Source organism: Otolemur garnettii, unplaced genomic scaffold, assembly GCF_000181295.1.
Source record: "Otolemur garnettii isolate 467f Iridium unplaced genomic scaffold, OtoGar3 scaffold00057, whole genome shotgun sequence".
NCBI classification, from domain to species: domain Eukaryota; kingdom Metazoa; phylum Chordata; class Mammalia; order Primates; family Galagidae; genus Otolemur; species Otolemur garnettii.
The window spans coordinates 1,200,610-1,219,860 of NW_003852452.1; the positions used below are offsets into that span (position 1 = coordinate 1,200,610).

Sequence of the window (19,251 nt, forward strand, 5' to 3'; positions counted from 1 at the left end):
GTGGTACAAAACACAACATTCCTGGAAAACTTTTATAAAAAATGAAATCAGTTCAAATTAAACCATTCTCTAATCCTCTTTTATGTAGTGCTCACAGTATGTACTGTGCAGTTTGCTTCATATCATCCTCTAGTTACCAATAGCACACACAATTTAGTGCCTCGGTATGGTACTATGGTGTTGGTGATTTCTCAGGTCTATGTCTAGTCTTTAAAAATTGGTTATATGCCTATGTGGTCAGGAGCTATAAGAGTTAGGGATATAGAAGGGTAGGCACACACACAGCACCATGTGTACCTTGATTTATTGTGCATAGTAAGGGTCTCTAATGTCAGCAAATTAGTAGTAGATGTGATGTACACTTTTGTCCCTCGTTTGTTTGGTTTTTTTTTTTCTCTTTTTTTCTGTCTAACACACACTTAAGGATGTTTTGTAAGGCTTTGTCGGTCTCTTTTACAGGTATCATACAGACTTTTTGAAGACATGGGCCTCTTTGAAGCTTTTAAAATTCCAATTAGAGAATTTATGAATTATTTTCATGCTTTGGAGATTGGATACAGGGATATTCCTTGTAAGTATAAGTGACTTATGAAATAATAACTTTAAAAAACCTATTGAATTTGTTATCACTCATGGGATAGTGAATCATCACCAGCTAGAACAGAATTACACATGGTAGCCACTCAGTCTGGCCACATTGTATCATGATTAGAAGACACAGCCCAGATGGGAAGCTGACTCCTTCACTTATCAGTCATGTGAGACCCTTGGTCTTACTTAACCTCTGCATGCCTCATTTCTTAATCTGTGATCTTAACATTACATTTAGTGATCTAAATACCTTCTTCATAGGATTGCTAGGATCAAACAAGGTAATAATTTTAAAGAGGTTATAACAGTGCCTTGTACATGGTAAGTCAAATTTAAATGTTTGATAAATGAACAGCTAAATGTTTCATTTGAATTTATTGCCCCTGTAATAATCTCCCTATTTTGTTTGGTGAATTCAGCTATGGCATCTGAACAGTTAAATCACTAAATATTGAAGTTTTCTCAAATATTATAAACTTAGCTGATGTTTAGAGGGATACGAGGAGGATGGCCTCATTAACAAGAAGAAACTTCTGGAAGGGGTGATTAAAAAAGTGATTGGAAACATTTTAAAAATTAGGTAAAGAAGAAAATCTAAGGGCAGGACACAGTATTCAAGCTTTGAGTGAGAATAAATTTGCTGTTTATAATAACAGAAAATTGGAATGAACAATTAGATACATGTTCAGTTTGGAATAAGTCAGGTATCATCAGTCAGAACATGTAAGAATTGTCCTATAGTGCTACAGAGGATATGAATCTGAGGAAATGTTCATAGATTCAATAAGGAAAGTGATGGAAAAGTATAGAAATCATGTGATACTTTAAGTAAATACATACAGAGAAGAAAAAACATAATCAAACATTATATATTGGTTGGAGCATGTCTTAGAAATGTGTTATTTAAATCACATTTTAACTTTAATGTTTTAAATTTGCTTTTATGCACCTCAGACTTCAGAAAGCCCATGTTTTTTTATAGTTACAAAGAGCTGAAATTAAATTTAAAAACGCCCAGGCACAGATAAAGCACCAGTATTTCCAGTAAGGGGTAGCATACATCACCTTGTGATCCACTGCTGACGTGCTGTTTCTCAAAATGACTTTCACATTGGAATGACTCTGCAAAGCCTGTAGTGTGTGATAAGAAAAGAATGAAGAATTGAACAACAAATAAGTTATTTTTAGAGACTATGGGACCAAAATGCAGGTGAAATAGAACAGTGGAGTAGAGGAGAGAGGAGCTTAACAGTACCAGCCCCTTGGGGAATATCTGGCTGAGAAAGCCATGAAAATTGGAAGAGAGAAATGAAAAAGGGGTGGCTGGAAAGGGTCTCAAGATAAGCCTGGCTTCATACCATTCTCCCATGGCTCACCCTTGTTAGATGCCAGTGATCGACATAAGTGTGATTTCTCAGAAGTAAAGAGTTATAGAAATGAACTTTTATAAAAAAGAAGCCACTGAAAACATTGAAGAACAGCTAGTTACCAGACTGAATTTCCAAACTGATGCTCTATTTTCATTTGTATTTTAGTGATATAATCAGCCTTAGTGAAGTTCCATTCAGTTCAAATTGATACTAGACAACAGAGATATAGCAGCCACTAACTTTTCTGTAGGCAGCTTATCACTAAATAATAATGAAAGATGACCACTATTTAAGCACAAGAAGTTTTCAGATTCTAAACTTTGTTATTCACTTTTATATTTTCCCATTACATTTTTGCATGGTATGAGTATATAAATATTTTTTTTCTATAATGGTTAGTTCTTTATTTCTTGTGAAAAGAATTTGCTGTAATAAACCTGGTTGTTCTATTTGAATTTATTTATTCATTGAAAATGTGTAAAAATTAAGTATGAAGTTGTCTAGGCCTGGACCTTGGTAGGATGGGAGCAGGGCAGGAAACAGTGGAACTCAAGAGTTTTGCAGGTTGGTCTGGACTAGGTGTTGTCTATTCCTCACCCTAAATAGGCCCTGCCCCCACTCTCATACTGCCCCCCCCCACCACCGACCTTGGTAATGTTGGGCTTGTGCACAGCTTTCTTGGATTTGCAGTCATCATGGTGGCTCCCAGCAGAGGCCCCTGTGCTCAGACTGCCACTTTCCTCCTGCACTAGGTCACTACTGTCTTCTTCCTCCCCAAGAGCTTAGAATAGCTTTGATTTGAGCTCTTCAATTCTATTCTTACAAATCTAGCTTCCATTTATAGAGCTATCCTGAGATCTTCACTAGTTTTCCTTCTTGTCCGACAACAACTTATTTTGCATGAATAATATTTACGTTAATTGCAAGCTGTCTGTATAGCAGGTACTTTAAAACATGTTCCCTTCTGAAATTCTCAGAACTATGCTACGAAATTGGCACTGTTATTATCCTGAGATTTTTAAGATAAGAAAATGAATTTGAAACAACTCATACCCAGTAACATGGATAATAAATATCCAAGCAGACACAAAACTAGATCTGTCTCAAAGCCGGAAAATTCAAGTATGATCAATTTTGTACGTGGCCCAGGTACAGATAATCAAATGTAATTGCCATTATCTTGGCTGTGAATTTTCTGTAAATGTAATGTGTTTTGAATCACCTGAGATGGTCTATGCATAGGAATATAGACTTCAATCTTAATAAAATTGCTCTTTGAAGTACTAAATAGTATTAGCAGTCACATCTAGCAGTGACACAGGTGTACAAGGTTTGCTATTTCCTCCTTGGGAGGCGAAGTTCTGTTTCTTTTCTTTTCTTTTCTTTTTTTTTTTTTGCAGCTTTTTGGCCGGGGCCAGGTTTGAACCTGCCACCTCTGGTATATGGGGCTGGAACTCTAGTACTTTGAGCCACAGGCACCACCCAGAGTTCTGTTTCTTAAAGCTCTTCTGGGATGTTTTTAAGCCCCACACTCAGGCTGCTCAGCTGACTTTCTAGGATATTTCCCCAGGATTTGGCTACATGTTGTCCCTTAATGACTAACTCCTAAGAGTTGAGTAAAATATAGGAAAATAGACACTATCGACCTACCGACCAGCAGGGTGCTCCAACAGCCACAATGCTAAAGGTTTCCTTTTTCTCCTCTGGCCGGGGAACAGGTTTCTCTCGTAGTTTTGTTGTCATTCTTGTCTTTTCCATCTTCTCTTCATCCCTGGAGTGTTATGCAGAACCGTGATGCATAGAAAAGGAAATGGTATCATGGTTGGTTAAGGAGAATAAAATGTGTAAGGTTAGTACATTCAGGGTAAAGCATACCAATTGGTGAAGTGTACTACAAAGGGGCAAACAAAAAATGTGGAAGAAGTGGATCAGGAAAAAGAAGGTGAGCCAGGAACATACTGGGCATCCGATAATGGGTCAAAAGAAGCTGAACTACGGGTGACTTCCTTCCCACGATAATAGCTATGACTAGTGGATTTGGTTTTTCTAGCTTTTACTTTTCAAAATGGCTCAACTTCCTACATTACTGTACAAAGGGGGGTTTTATGTTGTGTTTTGTTCTGTTTTAGGTATTTCCTAGAAGTATATTCTCAATTACAATGTCCAGATCAGAGAATGTAGTTGATTTGGGCGTTAAATTTTGCTTGTAGATTTCATTTATACATACGAGATGCATATTTATTGCACCTTCATATTTATTGAGGTTTTATTATTATTATCATTATTATTTATTTATTTTTGGTATTCAGGGTCTTTAATGTTGGAGAATGATGAAAATATGTCAATGGTGAGGCTTCTCTGGGAAATTCTACAGGCCTTGTAGTTCTCTAAGCCCCTCTAACAACATGTGGATATGGGCTTTGACATTCATGTAGTCCTTGGTGAGGCTGTCGCTGAGCTCTATGAGGAGAGAACTCTTTTTTTTTTTTTTTTGAGACAGAGCCTCAAGCTGTCACCCTGGGTAGAGTGCCATGGCTTCACTGCTCACAGCACCCTCCAACTCCTGGGCTCAAGCGAGGTCTCCTGCCAGGGCCTCCCAAGTAGCTGGGACCACAGGCGCCTGCCACAATGCCCGGCTATTTTTTGGTTGCAGCCATTATTGTTGTTTGGCGGGTCAGGGCTGGATTCGAACCCGCCACCTTAGGTGTATGTGGCTGGCGCCTTAGCCTCTTGAGCCACAGGCGCCGAGCCTATTGAGGTGTTTTAAGATTGATACAGAAGACTGGTATTATGATTTATTCCTTGATGATATTTCTCAGAGATGAAGTAATAGATCTGATCTAGTTCCAGTGTGCCAGAGCTCTCAATCTTATTCTGGTTCTCTGCCTAGTCTTACACAGAAGCGTGGAAATAAGTGAAAGAGTAAGCATTACAGTTGTTTCAGGTAGTGAGTTTCCTACCTGTGTAGATTTCTGGTAGACTCCAAACTCATAGTTTTCCTCTTCAGACATCAGGATTCATAATAAACGGGGGTGAGTTTTGCTCTGGTTACTAGGGATATTATGGCGTTAGAGAAGAGTCATTTAAGAATGTTATTTGCTGTGGAAAGTCTGGCTTTCACTGGGGTATTAAAATGTTAAGTCTAGCCTGTTTATCCAGTAGATGGCACTCTCAGTCCTTAGACCCCAAAGTTCACAAACAGATGACTGTTCTCCTGCCTTGGTTACAGATCATAACAGAATTCATGCAACTGACGTCTTACACGCCGTGTGGTATCTTACTACACAGCCGATTCCAGGCCTTTCCACTGTGATTAATGATCATGGTTCGGCAAGTGACTCAGGTATGTGGGGAGTGTATCTGTGCTCCCATGGGAAAGACGGGAACAAAAGAGTGCTGTTCTGTTCTGTTTTTAAGAAGTCAAGACAAATGATATGTCAATTACATGATTTTAAAAAATTTCTGCTGCTTTCTCTTCCCAGATTCTGACAGTGGATTTACACATGGACATATGGGATACGTATTCTCAAAAATGTATAATGTGACAGATGATAAATACGGATGTCTGTCCGGGAATATCCCTGCCTTAGAGTTGATGGCATTGTACGTGGCCGCAGCCATGCACGATTATGACCACCCAGGGAGGACTAATGCTTTCCTAGTCGCGACCAGTGCTCCGCAGGTAAATCTTTCCATTTCATGTAGGAGAAATTACTCAATTTTAAAACTTCCCTGAAAAAAATAAGTTTATAAATTGGATTCATAATAGGCACCACGTGTAAACATAAGCCAAACTCCATTTAGTCCGAGGATAAACTTCTTAGAGACCACGCTACTTCTGAAGAGATATCAGGGTTTTTTCCAAGATATTAGTGGCCAGCATACAACTTATTATCTGTGGGGATGCCTTCTCCATCTTCTTCATATGAAGAAAATCTTCTTTAATTCATATCCATGAACTTCCTCAACAAAGAAAAGAAAACCTATACAAAAGTCCCTTTCTCAAAAGATTAGAGAACCAAATCTCTCTTGGACTTTTAAGAATGTAACACTCCTTTGTATCAAAACCACATTCCTTTGAAATAGACTCATTACAGTTATGAATCTTTTTTTTTTTTTTTCTTTTGTGGTTTTTGGCCAGGGGCTGGGTTTGAACCCGCCATCTCTGGCATATGGGGCCAGCACCTTACTCCTTTGAGCCACAGGCACCGCCAACAGTTATGATTCTTATGGCATAGATTTTGGTTGGTAGGAATTTAACATCAATTTCTTTCATTCATACAAAGGAAGCTGATTTTTTTTTTTAACCTGACACAGATTCTAACACAGATTCTAAAAACTAATACATTAAAAGTTTGTTTGGGTGCATATTTCAATCTAAGTCCAAAAGTAAATATGGAGGTATTTCTATCCATATAATTAAATTGTCAGCTTCCCCCTGATTTCATCAGCTAGACCCAAGTTACTGAACATCCAGAGATCTTCTCGTTCTTTCTAGAGGATCCCGAGGCCAATTTGGTGCCATATTTATCTTTTCGTTCTCGTTGGCCTTTTGCCTTCCATCCCACTCTCATCAGTTTCCGCAATGTCTCTTACGGACTGTTTTATAATTTTCCTTGAATCTAGGCTCATATACAGTAAAAATACCCTGATTTTGTTTTTTCCTAACTACTTACTTTATCTTCTTTGCACATGTCCTCCACACAGCAGAATTATTTTTCCTAAAGATAGCAAAGATCTTCTTCCTGGCACAATCAGTCTGCCAGTCAGATTTTTCTACATGTCTGCCTTTGAACCTACCTCAGTCCTAATATTCTTGTGCTTCATCTTTCCTTTTTGTCCTTATGCCTTTTTTTTCCCTACGTGGGCTGTTTTGCAGACTATTCTTCAAGCAGGTTGCAGGCAGCTTCCTGTTATTAAAAAAAAAAAAAAAAAAACCGTATCTAATAACACTTCCCTTATCCTCTTCAGGGAATTCCCAGCAAGTAGATGCTTACTTTATGTCAGGCGTCCTCAAACTATGGCCCACAGGCCACAGGTGGCCCACCGAGGACATTTATCCAGCCCATAGGATGTTTTTGCCCCCACTGCCTGTCCTGCTTAGCAGCTGACTCATCCCCGGGCCTGCAGTCCAGCCCTCCAGTGGTCTGAGGGACAGTGAACTGGCTCCCTGTTTAAAAAGTTTGAGGACCCCTGCTTGATGTCTTCAATTACTAAATAATGGGTGATATTTCCCATGGCTGATTGTGGAGTGAGAATATTTTGAATCGTAGACTTCTTAGGGATTCTATTCCTCTTTGTTTAACTTACAAGAGGTAATTTTTTTGCTAGATATAGAAAATAACCAAGTTATATCTTAGGAATATAGATGGGTTAGGGGTCTTTGTGTTTATGTGTGTGTGTGTAAATTCCAGTGCCCTACAAAGTAATCTGAAGAAAAAATGTATGAAGAAAATGTTTCTGTGAAGTCAGGCTAGGACCCTTCACAAATGCTTGGGCAAAAGCTTCAGGGAAAGGAAGTTATATTACAAAAAAGAAAGTTTAATCAAGAAAAATAATTAAGAGTCAACAGACAGTAATAAAGAATTCTTAATAACCAGCAGTCATAAGATTACGTTTTTTTGTTTTATGAAAAAAAAAAATTTTGAAAACATTGCTTATTCTCACTTATTTTTGAGATTTTTTTTTAATCTTAACAAGTTGAACTTTTAGCTCTCTCATTTATTCACCCAGGCGGTGCTATATAATGATCGTTCAGTTTTGGAGAATCACCATGCAGCTGCTGCGTGGAATCTTTTCATGTCCCGGCCAGAGTATAACTTCTTAGTTAACCTTGACCATGTGGAATTTAAGCATTTCCGTTTCCTTGTCATTGAAGCAATTTTGGCCACAGACCTGAAGAAACACTTTGACTTCGTTGCCAAACTAAATGCCAAGGTAACTAAATTTGTGCCAGCCTTTATGTTATAGCCACATTGAAAGTTATCAGAGAACCAAAGTGTTGAGCTAAACTTGTTACTGTCAACTCTTATATGTCAGATGTGAAAGGGCAGTGCGACGGAATGTTTAACCAGAGCAGACAGACACATATTGGTCCGAATCTAGTTACCTAATAAGTAGGTTGGTTGTTGTGTATGTCATATTTTGTGTTATGGAGGAATAATAATTTCTAACTCTCATTTGTTCTGGCTCCTTGTTTGATTTGATTAGTTCTCATCTCTGTGGTGTGCTCATATATATCATCTAGCAGTAGTAAATGTTAGAAACTGAAAACAGAATTTTATGGGTGGCACCTATAGCTCAGTGGATAGGGCATTGGCCCCAGATACTAAGGGTGAAGGGTTCGAAACCAGCCCTGGCCGGACTGCAACAAAAAATAGCTGGGCGTTGTGGCGGACACCTGTAGTCTCAACTACTCGGGAGGCTGAGGCAAGAGGATTGCCTGAGCCCAAGAGTTAGAGGTTGCTGTGAACTGTGACACCATGGCACTCTACCAAGGGTGACAAAGTGAGACTCTGTCTCCAAAAAAAAAGAAAAAAACAGAATTTTATACCTCAACTATAAATGCCCAAGTGTTAATTCAAGGAAATTTGATGTCATTTGTAGCAATATTATTTTAACAGTAATTGATAACATAAGCAAATTTTAAATAACATTTATTGTCAATTGCATAATTACTTATTATTATATGCATTAGTCATTATTTTACCTTATTGATGACTATTTACTGTTAATTTATGCAGGTCAGTAACATTGTTTTTAAATGGTTGAGAAATTCCTGATTATCTGGTATTCTGATCTCCAAATAGTGGGATTACAATTAATCTGTTTCTTTTCCCATTCAGCTTTTGTTTTCATTGAAGCAAAACACATTTTCCCTGTGTTCCTCAAACAGGTGAATGATGATGTTGGAATCGATTGGACCAATGAAAATGACCGTCTGCTGGTTTGTCAGATGTGTATAAAGTTGGCTGATATCAACGGGCCAGCGAAATGCAAAGAACTGCATCTGCAGTGGACAGAGGGTATTGTCAATGAGTTTTATGAACAGGTAACTAAAAACCATCTAATCTATCTTAATTTCTACTTTCAGTCTGTTCATGAATTTGCCAAAGCTAACAAAAGCTGTAAAAGTATGATTACTCTATTGCACGTTCATATTTTTAATCGCAAAATGAACTGGCCAATTTTGATCAGGAGATTAAAAAATTATACATAAAAATTAGACTAAACTAATGACTGTAGAATTCTAAGATAAAACGTTTGCAGACATTTGGGGGGAATATATTATTTAAATACTGGAAGTCAGACAATAGGATGACTCTTGGAAATACTGTTCTTCCATAAACTGATTTACATTAATGGAAGCTAGTTCAAATTTGCATAGGTAGCTGGAATCTCTCTCTGATGATTCCTTGCTCTCTAAGATTTAAGGAATGAATCCATGGACTACCAAGTAAGTGAAAGAACAGATTTATTGATAGATAAGAGAAAGAGAGGAACAGAACCTTTAGCAGTAGAACGGGGACTGACTGAGAAGGTAGCCCCTTTGGGCCTTCTGTCTGGGGCAGTGGTTCTGAACCTTCCTAATGCTGCGAACCTTTAATACAGTCCAAAGGGGTTGTGACCCACAGGTTGAGAACCTCTGGTCTAGGGGTTTATATACTACATTTCCTATCCTGTGGGTAGGGGGGGTTGGAGAGATAGAATGTATGTCTGGAATATGTCACTGTAGTTTTGGCTCGAGGGGCCTATGGGCAGAAGTTAATTTTAAAACTACCATTGTCAGTCCTTGTGATCCTTGCTCCAAGCAAACTGTTCTCTGCTCTGGGTGGACACTAAAGTACGTTCCCTGCTCTGGGAGAGGCAGCCTAGATGAGATACTGGTCAGGTTGATTTTTTTATGAGCTTGTTTGTGTCCAGAGAATGCAGCCTGTAAAGGACCTGTTTGTACCTACGAATGGGGTCTACGATGAGACTGATTTCTGAGCCTACGTAGGTCCAGAAAATGGGGGATCCCTGTCCAACCTTGAGCAGAGAAAGCCTATTATCGTGTAGAGAAATGTCTATCAGATTAAGTTCATTTACATTTCTAATAGAATTAATAACAGCAGCATGTGAAAAAACTAAAAAGAAATAGACATTTTATTTGACATGATGGCATGAGAGTTAACAGATGACCAGATAACCACACAGTAACCTAAGTGTGGGGTTGTCCTCCGTATAACCCTGCGCTGATCAGACTGTACTTGAAGCTTTCTGTTTATTGTGAGCTACTCTCTGAAGAAAAATTCGGAGGCAATAGAACGCAGGTAAAGGGCAGGAATCAATGACAAAAACGAAAGGAACAAAATGAAGGTGACATAATAACTGTCTCCGCATATTTAAAGGATTGACAAACAAATTTAGAAATAGGTTAATCATAACATTGCTGCGGAGATTAAAGAAGATAAATTATATAAAGTACTTAACAGAGGATCAGATTTATAAAAAATGTTAGATCCCGTTTTATTGACCTAAAATGGCTATGAATGTAACCAGCCTGTGGAGTTTATTGAGAGGAAGAGGTAAGGTCAATGCCAGAAGGAAGTTCATAGTGCCAACGGTGTCCAAAAACAGGGTGAGCCACCTTATTCATAGTAATAAATTATCTGTCACTGCACATATTTAAACAGAGATTAGAATGAACTTTTATGCTTATTATAAGCATGGTTCATATGTAAAAATAAAAGTTTATGCATTTAAAAAATACCATATGCCTATCTAGGAATGAGGTTAACTTATAATCATTCCCAAAATATTGAAATGCAGAAAAATATAATAGAAAATGAAAATTCACATGTAATACAGCAAATCTACTTCTTAGGTGTAACTATTGTTGATATTTTGCCGTATTTCCTTTACATATTTTGCTAGGTAACTGCTGGTTTATAATCTGTTTCTTCTGAAAAAAACTTGAAGCCATTTAAAATTCTTTATGCCATAACACTGTTATACATGTAGATAAATGAGAATATCAGAGACCCTATAATCACAAATGATATAATTCAAAGTCTAGGATAAGAGAGCAACTGGAACTGGCAATAGATTATTTTGAACTTTCCGACAGCTGAAATACCAAAAAAAAAAAAAACACAGTAGATTATATATTTTTTGATCATTATTTCCAGCTTTGCATTTAAAGATGCATTGATGCACTTGTGTTAGGGTACTAAGAAATTTCATCTAATGCTGAGACATTAAATCACTGTTTTATATTTGCCATTGATAAAAAGCTAATCAACAGTCACAAAAGTACTAAATAGCAGCACAGCATTTGTGTAGAAATCTTAACCATTTGGGTGGTATCTAGTAGCACTCAAGTAAAGAAGGAGTTTGCACATGAATGTCTAAGGTCTTGCACATTAGAAGTTTAGATGCAAGGTGAATGTTGACTTCTCTCGTATTCTAAACTTTGCTCTTCATTGGCCTTTCTAGCCAACGACTCATGCTAACTGCCTATTTCTAGGGTGATGAGGAGGCCAGCCTCGGGTTGCCCATAAGCCCCTTCATGGACCGTTCTGCCCCTCAGTTGGCCAATCTTCAGGAATCCTTCATCTCTCACATTGTGGGTCCTCTGTGCAACTCCTATGACTCAGCAGGACTAATGCCAGGGAAATGGGTGGAGGACAGTGATGAGTCAGGAGATACTGATGACCCAGAAGAAGAGGAAGCCCCAGCAGCAAATGAAGAAGAAACCTGTGAAAATACTGAATCTGCAAGTGAGTTGTAAAATCTAGTTGTAGTGGGTTTTATCTTGAGTTGTTTCCTTAAGTTTACAAAATGTTATGCTTCTTGTGAAATACAATTTTTTAAGTCTAAGTATCTATGGGTTTTATTATGGATAGCTCCCTTCCACAATGTCATAAAAATAGAAATTACAAATTATGGAATCTATAATAACACCCTGAATTATGTTACAAGGATATGTCCTCTGTAATGATGTAAAAAAAGAAGTTAAAGTATCTTAATTTAGAAATAAAAGGAATTTCTTTTACTATATAGACCAATCACAGGCTGTAATTGGCTTTGTAGGGGAAGGCCACATAAGAGGTAAAGGGTAGTATTCATTGTTCATCCAACACATATTTATGGAAGGCCTACTCTGTCAGACATTCTTCCAGGTAAGGATAGAGCTATGCAAAACAGACAATAAATAAATAAATCCTTACCCTTGTAGACTTACATTTCAACGGGGTCAGTAGACACACAGTATTTTATTTATTTATTTATTTATTTTTGGTGCAGTTTTTGGCCAGGGCTGGGTTTGAACCCACCACCTCCGGCATATGGGGCCTGCATCCTATTCCTTGAGCCACAGGTGCCACCTGACACTCAGTATTTTAAGATGCATTGATATTCTTGTATAAGGGGCACTGAGCAATATAATAAGAAATTTCATCTGCTGAGACATTAAATCACTGTCTTATATTTGCCATTGATAAAAAGTCAAACCTCAGGGTCACAAAAATACTAAATAGAAACACAGCATTTGTGTAGTTATCTTAATGATTTGGGTAGTATCTAGTATATCCATAAGTCTATCTATAATATATTAGGTACTGATGAATATGAGAGCTTTAAAAAAGAAGAAATAGGAAATATTGCAGAGAAAGATTAAAATTTTGGGTAAGACAATGAGGGATAGGAAAGATCTAAATAAATTATTAAAAAAAAAAGATCTGAAGGAAGTGAAAGGATGCTCTCAATGGAGATACGGAAAGAGGATTCCAGGAAGAGGAGAAAGTAGCATGTGCAAGGGTCCTGAGGTGTGCATTGACTAGGATGTTTGGGAAAACGTCCTGAACAGGGGGAGAGTAAAGGAAAAGGGGGAAGAGGAGCAGCCAAAGAGAGGCACTGGGAGCCAGGTAATACAGAGTTTGAAGGGAAGGATTTAGGTACTTACTCTGAGTAAGAGTAGAAATCAGTGGTTTTAAGCAGAAAAGTTAATGGACTTGACCAAATGTTTTAACTGGATTGCTTCTATTGCTATACTGAGAATAGTCTTGGTTTGGAGGGTAGCGAGGGTAGAAATAGGATATCATTTAGGAGACTGCTGAAATTACCCCAGGGAGAGATAACTGACTTTGGGCCAGGAAGGCAGTGGTGACAATGAGAAGAGGTAACTGGCTTGGAGTGCATAACGTGGCCAGTCCACTCGCTTTAACTTAACTGGCTAGAAAAACATGATTTTTCTTTATGCCTTTAAATATACTCCCCTATTTCTTCTGTATGAAGAAAGTAGTGACTTATAGTATAAATAGTAAAACCTGTAAAGTGACCCTTCCAGCGACATTGCACGAATACAGTGTGTTCCTGTGTCTCTAAGAACACAGTATGTGGTTTATGTCTACAGTCACAGATGAACAAAGTACAACCTTAATATTTTTCAAAGTTTTGATCAGAAAGATTACCAATGAAAGACAATCATTTTGTTCCTATCTTTATCACAGTCAGGAAAGTGCATGACATGATTAATTTCAGGCAATTAGTAAGGAGATTCTCTAACTCTGTCTTGATCTATTTTGCCCTCATGCGAGTACATGTTAGCAAAGGTCAAGAGATCATTATCTACTATAACCTTATGAGACAGTTTTGCAAATTTGGCTTTAGGTCATTTTTTTGTTTGTTTAAGTTATGACCTATCCATTTTTGTATAGCATGCGGGAACAATCAAAAGTTATTTTCCTTCAATATTCTACTATCTGAGTAATAATATTTTGTTTCTTTGATGTTTATAAAAAGATTTCCGTTAGAAATTTTGTGGTGCTCTTAAGATTCAGAGCTGGAAGCCAAGACGTAGGATTCATAAGTTATTTATTCATTTGTTCATTGAATAAACATGTATTTGTTTTCTCATTTGCTTTGTTTTCATTTCGGAGAGCCAGGGAGTTTGCAGTCTTACAAAGGATAAGACAGTTCTTCGGCTGAATGAGGGTAGTGGTGGCTTAGCCTGGACAGATGGCTGTGTGAATTCAAACAGAGGGAAAACACACACACAGCAAGACCTGAAGGACCCAGGCCCGGAGACTTAACAGTCTCGACTCATCAACCTAGGATTTAGCTGAAAATGCTACAACCAAATACTCTATTTATTTCTGGTCTGCAGAGTTGAGCTATCATACACGTGTTCACATTCTGATGTTGTTCACCTAACCATGTTTTCCAAGTTATTGAAGCAGAAATGAATTCTGTGGATTCTGTATAGTAGTGGTTTCCAAAGTTAACTGACCCCCTTCCATGAAAATTTAAAATATCCCCTCTACAATGATTCAATACTGTCACTTTGGAAATATCTTTGAAGTGTTCCTTTAGAGCCAAGAAGATGGTAAAGTTTGTGCCCCAGAGAGTAATGGAATTTTAGAAATGGAAGGGGAGTCTATGCTCACCCAGTTTATCTGCCTCACTTTACAAAAGAGTTAAAACTAAGGCTCAGGATTTTAAGTAACATAACAAGTGGTTGGAGAACAGTAAAGGAAACTCAGGTATCCAAATTTGTAACCATTGCTTTGGTTCTTAGGGATTCTAATTTCAGAATTCATATTGGTAGAGAAAGTTACTCTGATTGAGCCTAATCCTTAGGCCTCAGAAAAAATTGAATTAAATATGCACAGATAACTTCTTCAATTTATGAAACTTGGAGATCTCCCAGGAAACACAGAATAAAATGTTGCAATATGGTATCCTAGGAAAAGAAGGTTTTCCTAGTACCTCAAAATTAAATCTGAATGATTCCTACAGCGAGTTAAGAGGTTTCTAATGAAGGACTAAGCTGCATTTAGAATGGGAGCAGTGAAAGGCTCTTTGTTCTTCTTTCAAAAGGTTCCAGTGCGGAACAATTTGGCTTCTAACCCAGGCCTGTCGTAGACCACCTGCAGATTCTAATCTACGCAAATTTATTTGGTACAAACTTTCTCCTACGTCACTGTTATTCAGCATTATTCCAGAGAGGTTTATTGCTGACAGCATTAATAAGAGAACAGCTGCTCTCCTGGGAGCTGCCCTGAAAGGAAAAAGAGAAAAAGTGGGCCTTTGTTAGCTTCTTCCCTGTGACTGTACTGCCGGGAGTGTGTGTGACTTTAGGACAGAATCGTCACCTGGAGCAGCAGAGTGTTCGCTGCCACCGCCACTCAAATCTGTCCTTCATCCCAGGGTCCTCTGGAACTCCCTTGATTCAGAGGACTAGGCTACAAAAGGATATTCCTATTTAAAGATTTCTTGGCAGAAGTGGATGTGTACTTAACTATGAGAAAACAAAAGTAGAAATAGACAAGTAGATGGCTTTTGTAGAAAAATAATTTTTAATTTGCTTTTAAAAATCAGATGTATGAATACGTTTTTAGTGATTTTTGATGGAAGGAATTCAAATCTGTTTAAATTTGTGTGTGTGTGTGTTTATTAGGAAACTTTCAAATGAAGGGACTGGCATATGGGATGTACTCCAGGCCCCTGCCCCTTTTACCTCCCTGCCCCCTCACCTTGGAACACTCATAGCCTTTCCTTACCCAGTTTATTTAATTCTCATGACTTCGTGACTTATGGGCAGCTCGGGTACTGCATCCTTTGAAAGAAATCCTACCAGTTCTCCCACACATTGTGTTTTTTGTGTTGCTGTGCTTTGATGTGTGAGAGAGAAATGGTACAGACACTTGTCAAAAATGGCAAAGAAAAGAAGGCTTTATTAAGAGTACTGCAATACTATTAAATAGGAGAGAAGGACTGAACCAACTCTCTTAAAACCAAAGGCAGGACAGTTTTTAAGAACTAGTGAAAAAGTACTGGAGAACAGAAGGAGGGAGTTGAGTAATGTGGTTAAGCCGGTTGTTAATTGGCACTTCCTAAAGTTAGGCTCCCACTCTCCCACAGAGACTAGGAGATAGGGACTCACTCTTCCCTCTCTTCCTGGCTGTCCTCCTCTCCCTCTCTCCCTCTCTTTTCTCCTCAGGTCCTCTCTTCCTCCCTCCCTCTCTGTCTCCTGACTTCTCAAAATTTTATTTTATTGCTCTAAGAACACTTAGCATGCTATCTGCCCTCTTAAATTTTTAAGTGCACAAGTTCTGGATATCTGGTTTAAACATTGTATTTACAGTCAATGATACTGTATTACTATTGTATGAGCTCTATCTTTCTCTGTAGATAATTATATTTCAAACAGATGGCTCCCAGGTTCTGGAGAAAGACATTCCTGGGTTCTACAATTGGCTAGAGGCCTGGGAGAAGATCTACCTATATTACAAAGGGGCAGAGAACGAATTTGCAATTACAAGTTTTCTGAAATAAATAAGAAGAGAAAGGCCAGAGTCCTACAGTCTTGAAGTCAAAAGTTTAGTCAAACTGAGAGGAATGGCACAGCCAGCCTGGTCACATGTATGTTTGTCATAAAACACATGACACGTATTTCAGTTTTTATCTTTTTGATTCTCTTTCTTATACATGAATAGAGCATAACCCCCTTTAAGGCATGCTGTGCGCCTACTTGATCTTTTTGCTATAGTATCCTGCTAAGTAATTACCAATTAGTCAATGTAAGTTTCATTCCATCTCATGAATAACTGATGAACAGAATAGTAATATGTCTTTTTTAAATTTTCCCTATGACTCTGCCTGTGTGCATTTTCCCTAGTGTTCATTTAATTTAATAATTTTGTTATTAGATCAGAAAGTACTTTGTATGGATCAGAAGTACTTTGTTATATTTTAATTAAATGTCTTTTTTCTGCACTATGTTTTAAAAGTTGATTTTACTGTCCTATAAAGTGCAAAAAAATTATGTGGGATATTACAATAAAATACTCTGAGTATTTTCTGAAGTTGGGGGCTTTGCAGATATATACACAAAAAGGTCTGTGATAGGGAACTTTACAGACTAGTGGGAGGATCTTAGCTTAACTTCTAAATTTCTTTTTCTTTCTTTTTTTTTTTTTTTTTTTTGGTGGCGTTTTTTTCGCCAGGGCTGGGTTTGAACCTGCCACCTCTGGCATATGGGATTGGCATCCTACTCCTTTGAGCCACAGGTGCCACCCCAACTTCTAAATTTTTGACCCAAGTCAACACCACATTCATTCTCTGCCAGTAGGCAATATCCCAGGGAAGAATTTTGATTGGCTCACATTGGGTCACATATGTTCACATTGGCCAATCACTGTGACACAGCTTGTATTGTCAGGAAGTAGAGTTTGACAACCTTCTCTAGAATCACATAATTGAATAAAGTGTGAAGCTTTCCCCTCATAGTTTTGGATACAGAGTTAGCAGAGAAGAAAAGAATGAAAAGAAGAAGGAAGAAGAAAAAGAAAATCAGAAACAGTATCCATTCTGGGGAGTATATAGAGACCAACATAGGAATTTAGAAATTATTTTTTGGAAGAAGAAGTCAATGAAATCTGACCAAGCCTTCAAATAATGAATGGACATGAACTTCCAGTGACTGGGAAGAATATTTCAGAAAGAGAGAGGGAGTATGAGAATAAAAGTAGAATCTAGTGTATATAAGAAATAGAGTAGTTACGTACAGATAGAGGCCAAGCTGCAGAAAGAGGAGATGGCAAACATGAGCTTGTGCCAGTACGTGGGAGAACTTTGAATGGAGTGTGAAATTAGTTACTATATTTTATGTCTGCATGAAGCAGAAAACTAATCAACACTCTCTTTAAAGAAATCAATCTTGTAGACTTTTGTGACAAAGGAAGACGTAGAAATTATTCTAATGTTCTAGGATGTGAAAAGTATTGAAAGGCTAAATATAGTGAAATAATGCCAAGATACCAGCAGAACTTTGCATTTGGACATTACCAACAATGAAATACTTACTAATACTGTTCACAGTTACTTTTCAGTGATAATTTAATGATTGTTACCATCTTTCTCTTCCTCATTCTCCAATATTGTGCTATTATGATATGTAAATCATATATATATGTGAAGATATATATATGATTATATATGTGGACAGATATATATATATGATTACGGATATAGAGAGAGGTCCATCCATCCATTTGGTACTTAATTCCTATTATCAATCTGAAAAGAAATTACTTTCACGTACTCAATTAAGTAGTCTAATTTGGTGTTTCTGTTCTTGTTTTGTTTTGTTTTGTTTTTTATTTTTTAAGGAAAGAAAACTTTCAAAAGGAGGAAAATCTACTGCCAAATAACTCAGCACCTCTTGCAGAACCACAAGATGTGGAAGAACGTCATTGAGGAGGAACAGCGGTTAGCAGGCATAGAAAACCAATCCCTGGACCAGAGCCCTCAGCAGCACTCTTCGGAACAGATCCAGGCCATCAAGGAAGAAGAGGAAGAGAAAGGGAAAGCGAGAGGAGAGGAGAGCCCACCTCCAAAGCCCGACCAGTGACAGGGGGTAGACTGAGCTGTGTGTCCGAGCAGACTGACTTGTCGCAGACTCTTTCCAAGCCAGCACAACACTGAAGACACAACACTGTAGAAGTTCAAGAAGATGGGCCAATGGCTATTGCATTTGGGGATTCCTTGTATTTTATGTGTTTATTTTTACAGTGAGATACATTGTTTAAAAAACTCTTGCTCAAAGAAGCTTTCACATTGCACCACCAGCTTCGAAGGATTTTTCTTTTTTTTAAGGAGGAACTACATATGTGTGTGTATATAAGGTCCCACATAGATACGTGTAAACATCTTCACACACACGCATACACACACACACACACTTTGAAGCCAGGAAAGCTGGCTCCACCACGTAGTAACATGTGTAGTAAGATATATAGTGGTCACTGTGATATAAACAATCCTAAAGGAAACCAAATCACAAAGGGAACGGTGCGGCTTAGCAGGGAAACAGGGCAGCCCATGGAGGTTACCCACTAAGCAGCTTTTGCTCTTAGTACCGAGGGATGAACGTTCCAGAGCATTATTTGGATTCTGATACATCCTGCCAACACTGTGTGTGACTGTGTGAGTGGATGTGTGCGAGAAAGAGAGAAAAAGAGCAGATCCAGGTTGAGAGGGTGTTTGTGTGCGTGTGTGCATATCGTAAGGAGAGAGTCTTGTGGTTTTCCTAGCTCGCAGAGTAGCTGTAGCAGATGCCTGAGTGTATGTGAACGAACAGCAGAAGTTCACTCTGCAGTGTCTCTGAGAGGCAGCCATTTCAAATGCACCTGCTCCATGGAGCTCCCTCAAAGGTCCCTTTGCAGAGGGAGGGCACACTCTGGCGGGATGAGGGCCACGTGTTTGGTATTACCGCTATGCACCACTTGGAGGCGCTCTATCATCA

At 38.2% G+C, this 19,251-nt stretch overlaps 1 protein-coding gene across 1 annotated transcript in view; it reads left to right on the forward strand.

Annotated features, from left to right (window-relative positions):
- PDE3A (phosphodiesterase 3A) overlaps positions 1–18,449 on the forward strand; it is a 304,450-nt gene extending 286,001 nt beyond the window's left edge. Inside the window, exons 9-15 of the mRNA XM_003792494.2 lie at positions 460–571; positions 5,191–5,304; positions 5,444–5,643; positions 7,695–7,898; positions 8,857–9,012; positions 11,470–11,722; positions 18,116–18,449. Coding sequence (XP_003792542.1) covers positions 460–571; positions 5,191–5,304; positions 5,444–5,643; positions 7,695–7,898; positions 8,857–9,012; positions 11,470–11,722; positions 18,116–18,357 — 1,281 coding nt within the window. The 3' untranslated portion in view covers positions 18,358–18,449. The remainder of the gene's footprint in view (positions 1–459; positions 572–5,190; positions 5,305–5,443; positions 5,644–7,694; positions 7,899–8,856; positions 9,013–11,469; positions 11,723–18,115) is intronic.
- The last annotated feature ends 802 nt before the right edge of the window (positions 18,450–19,251 follow it).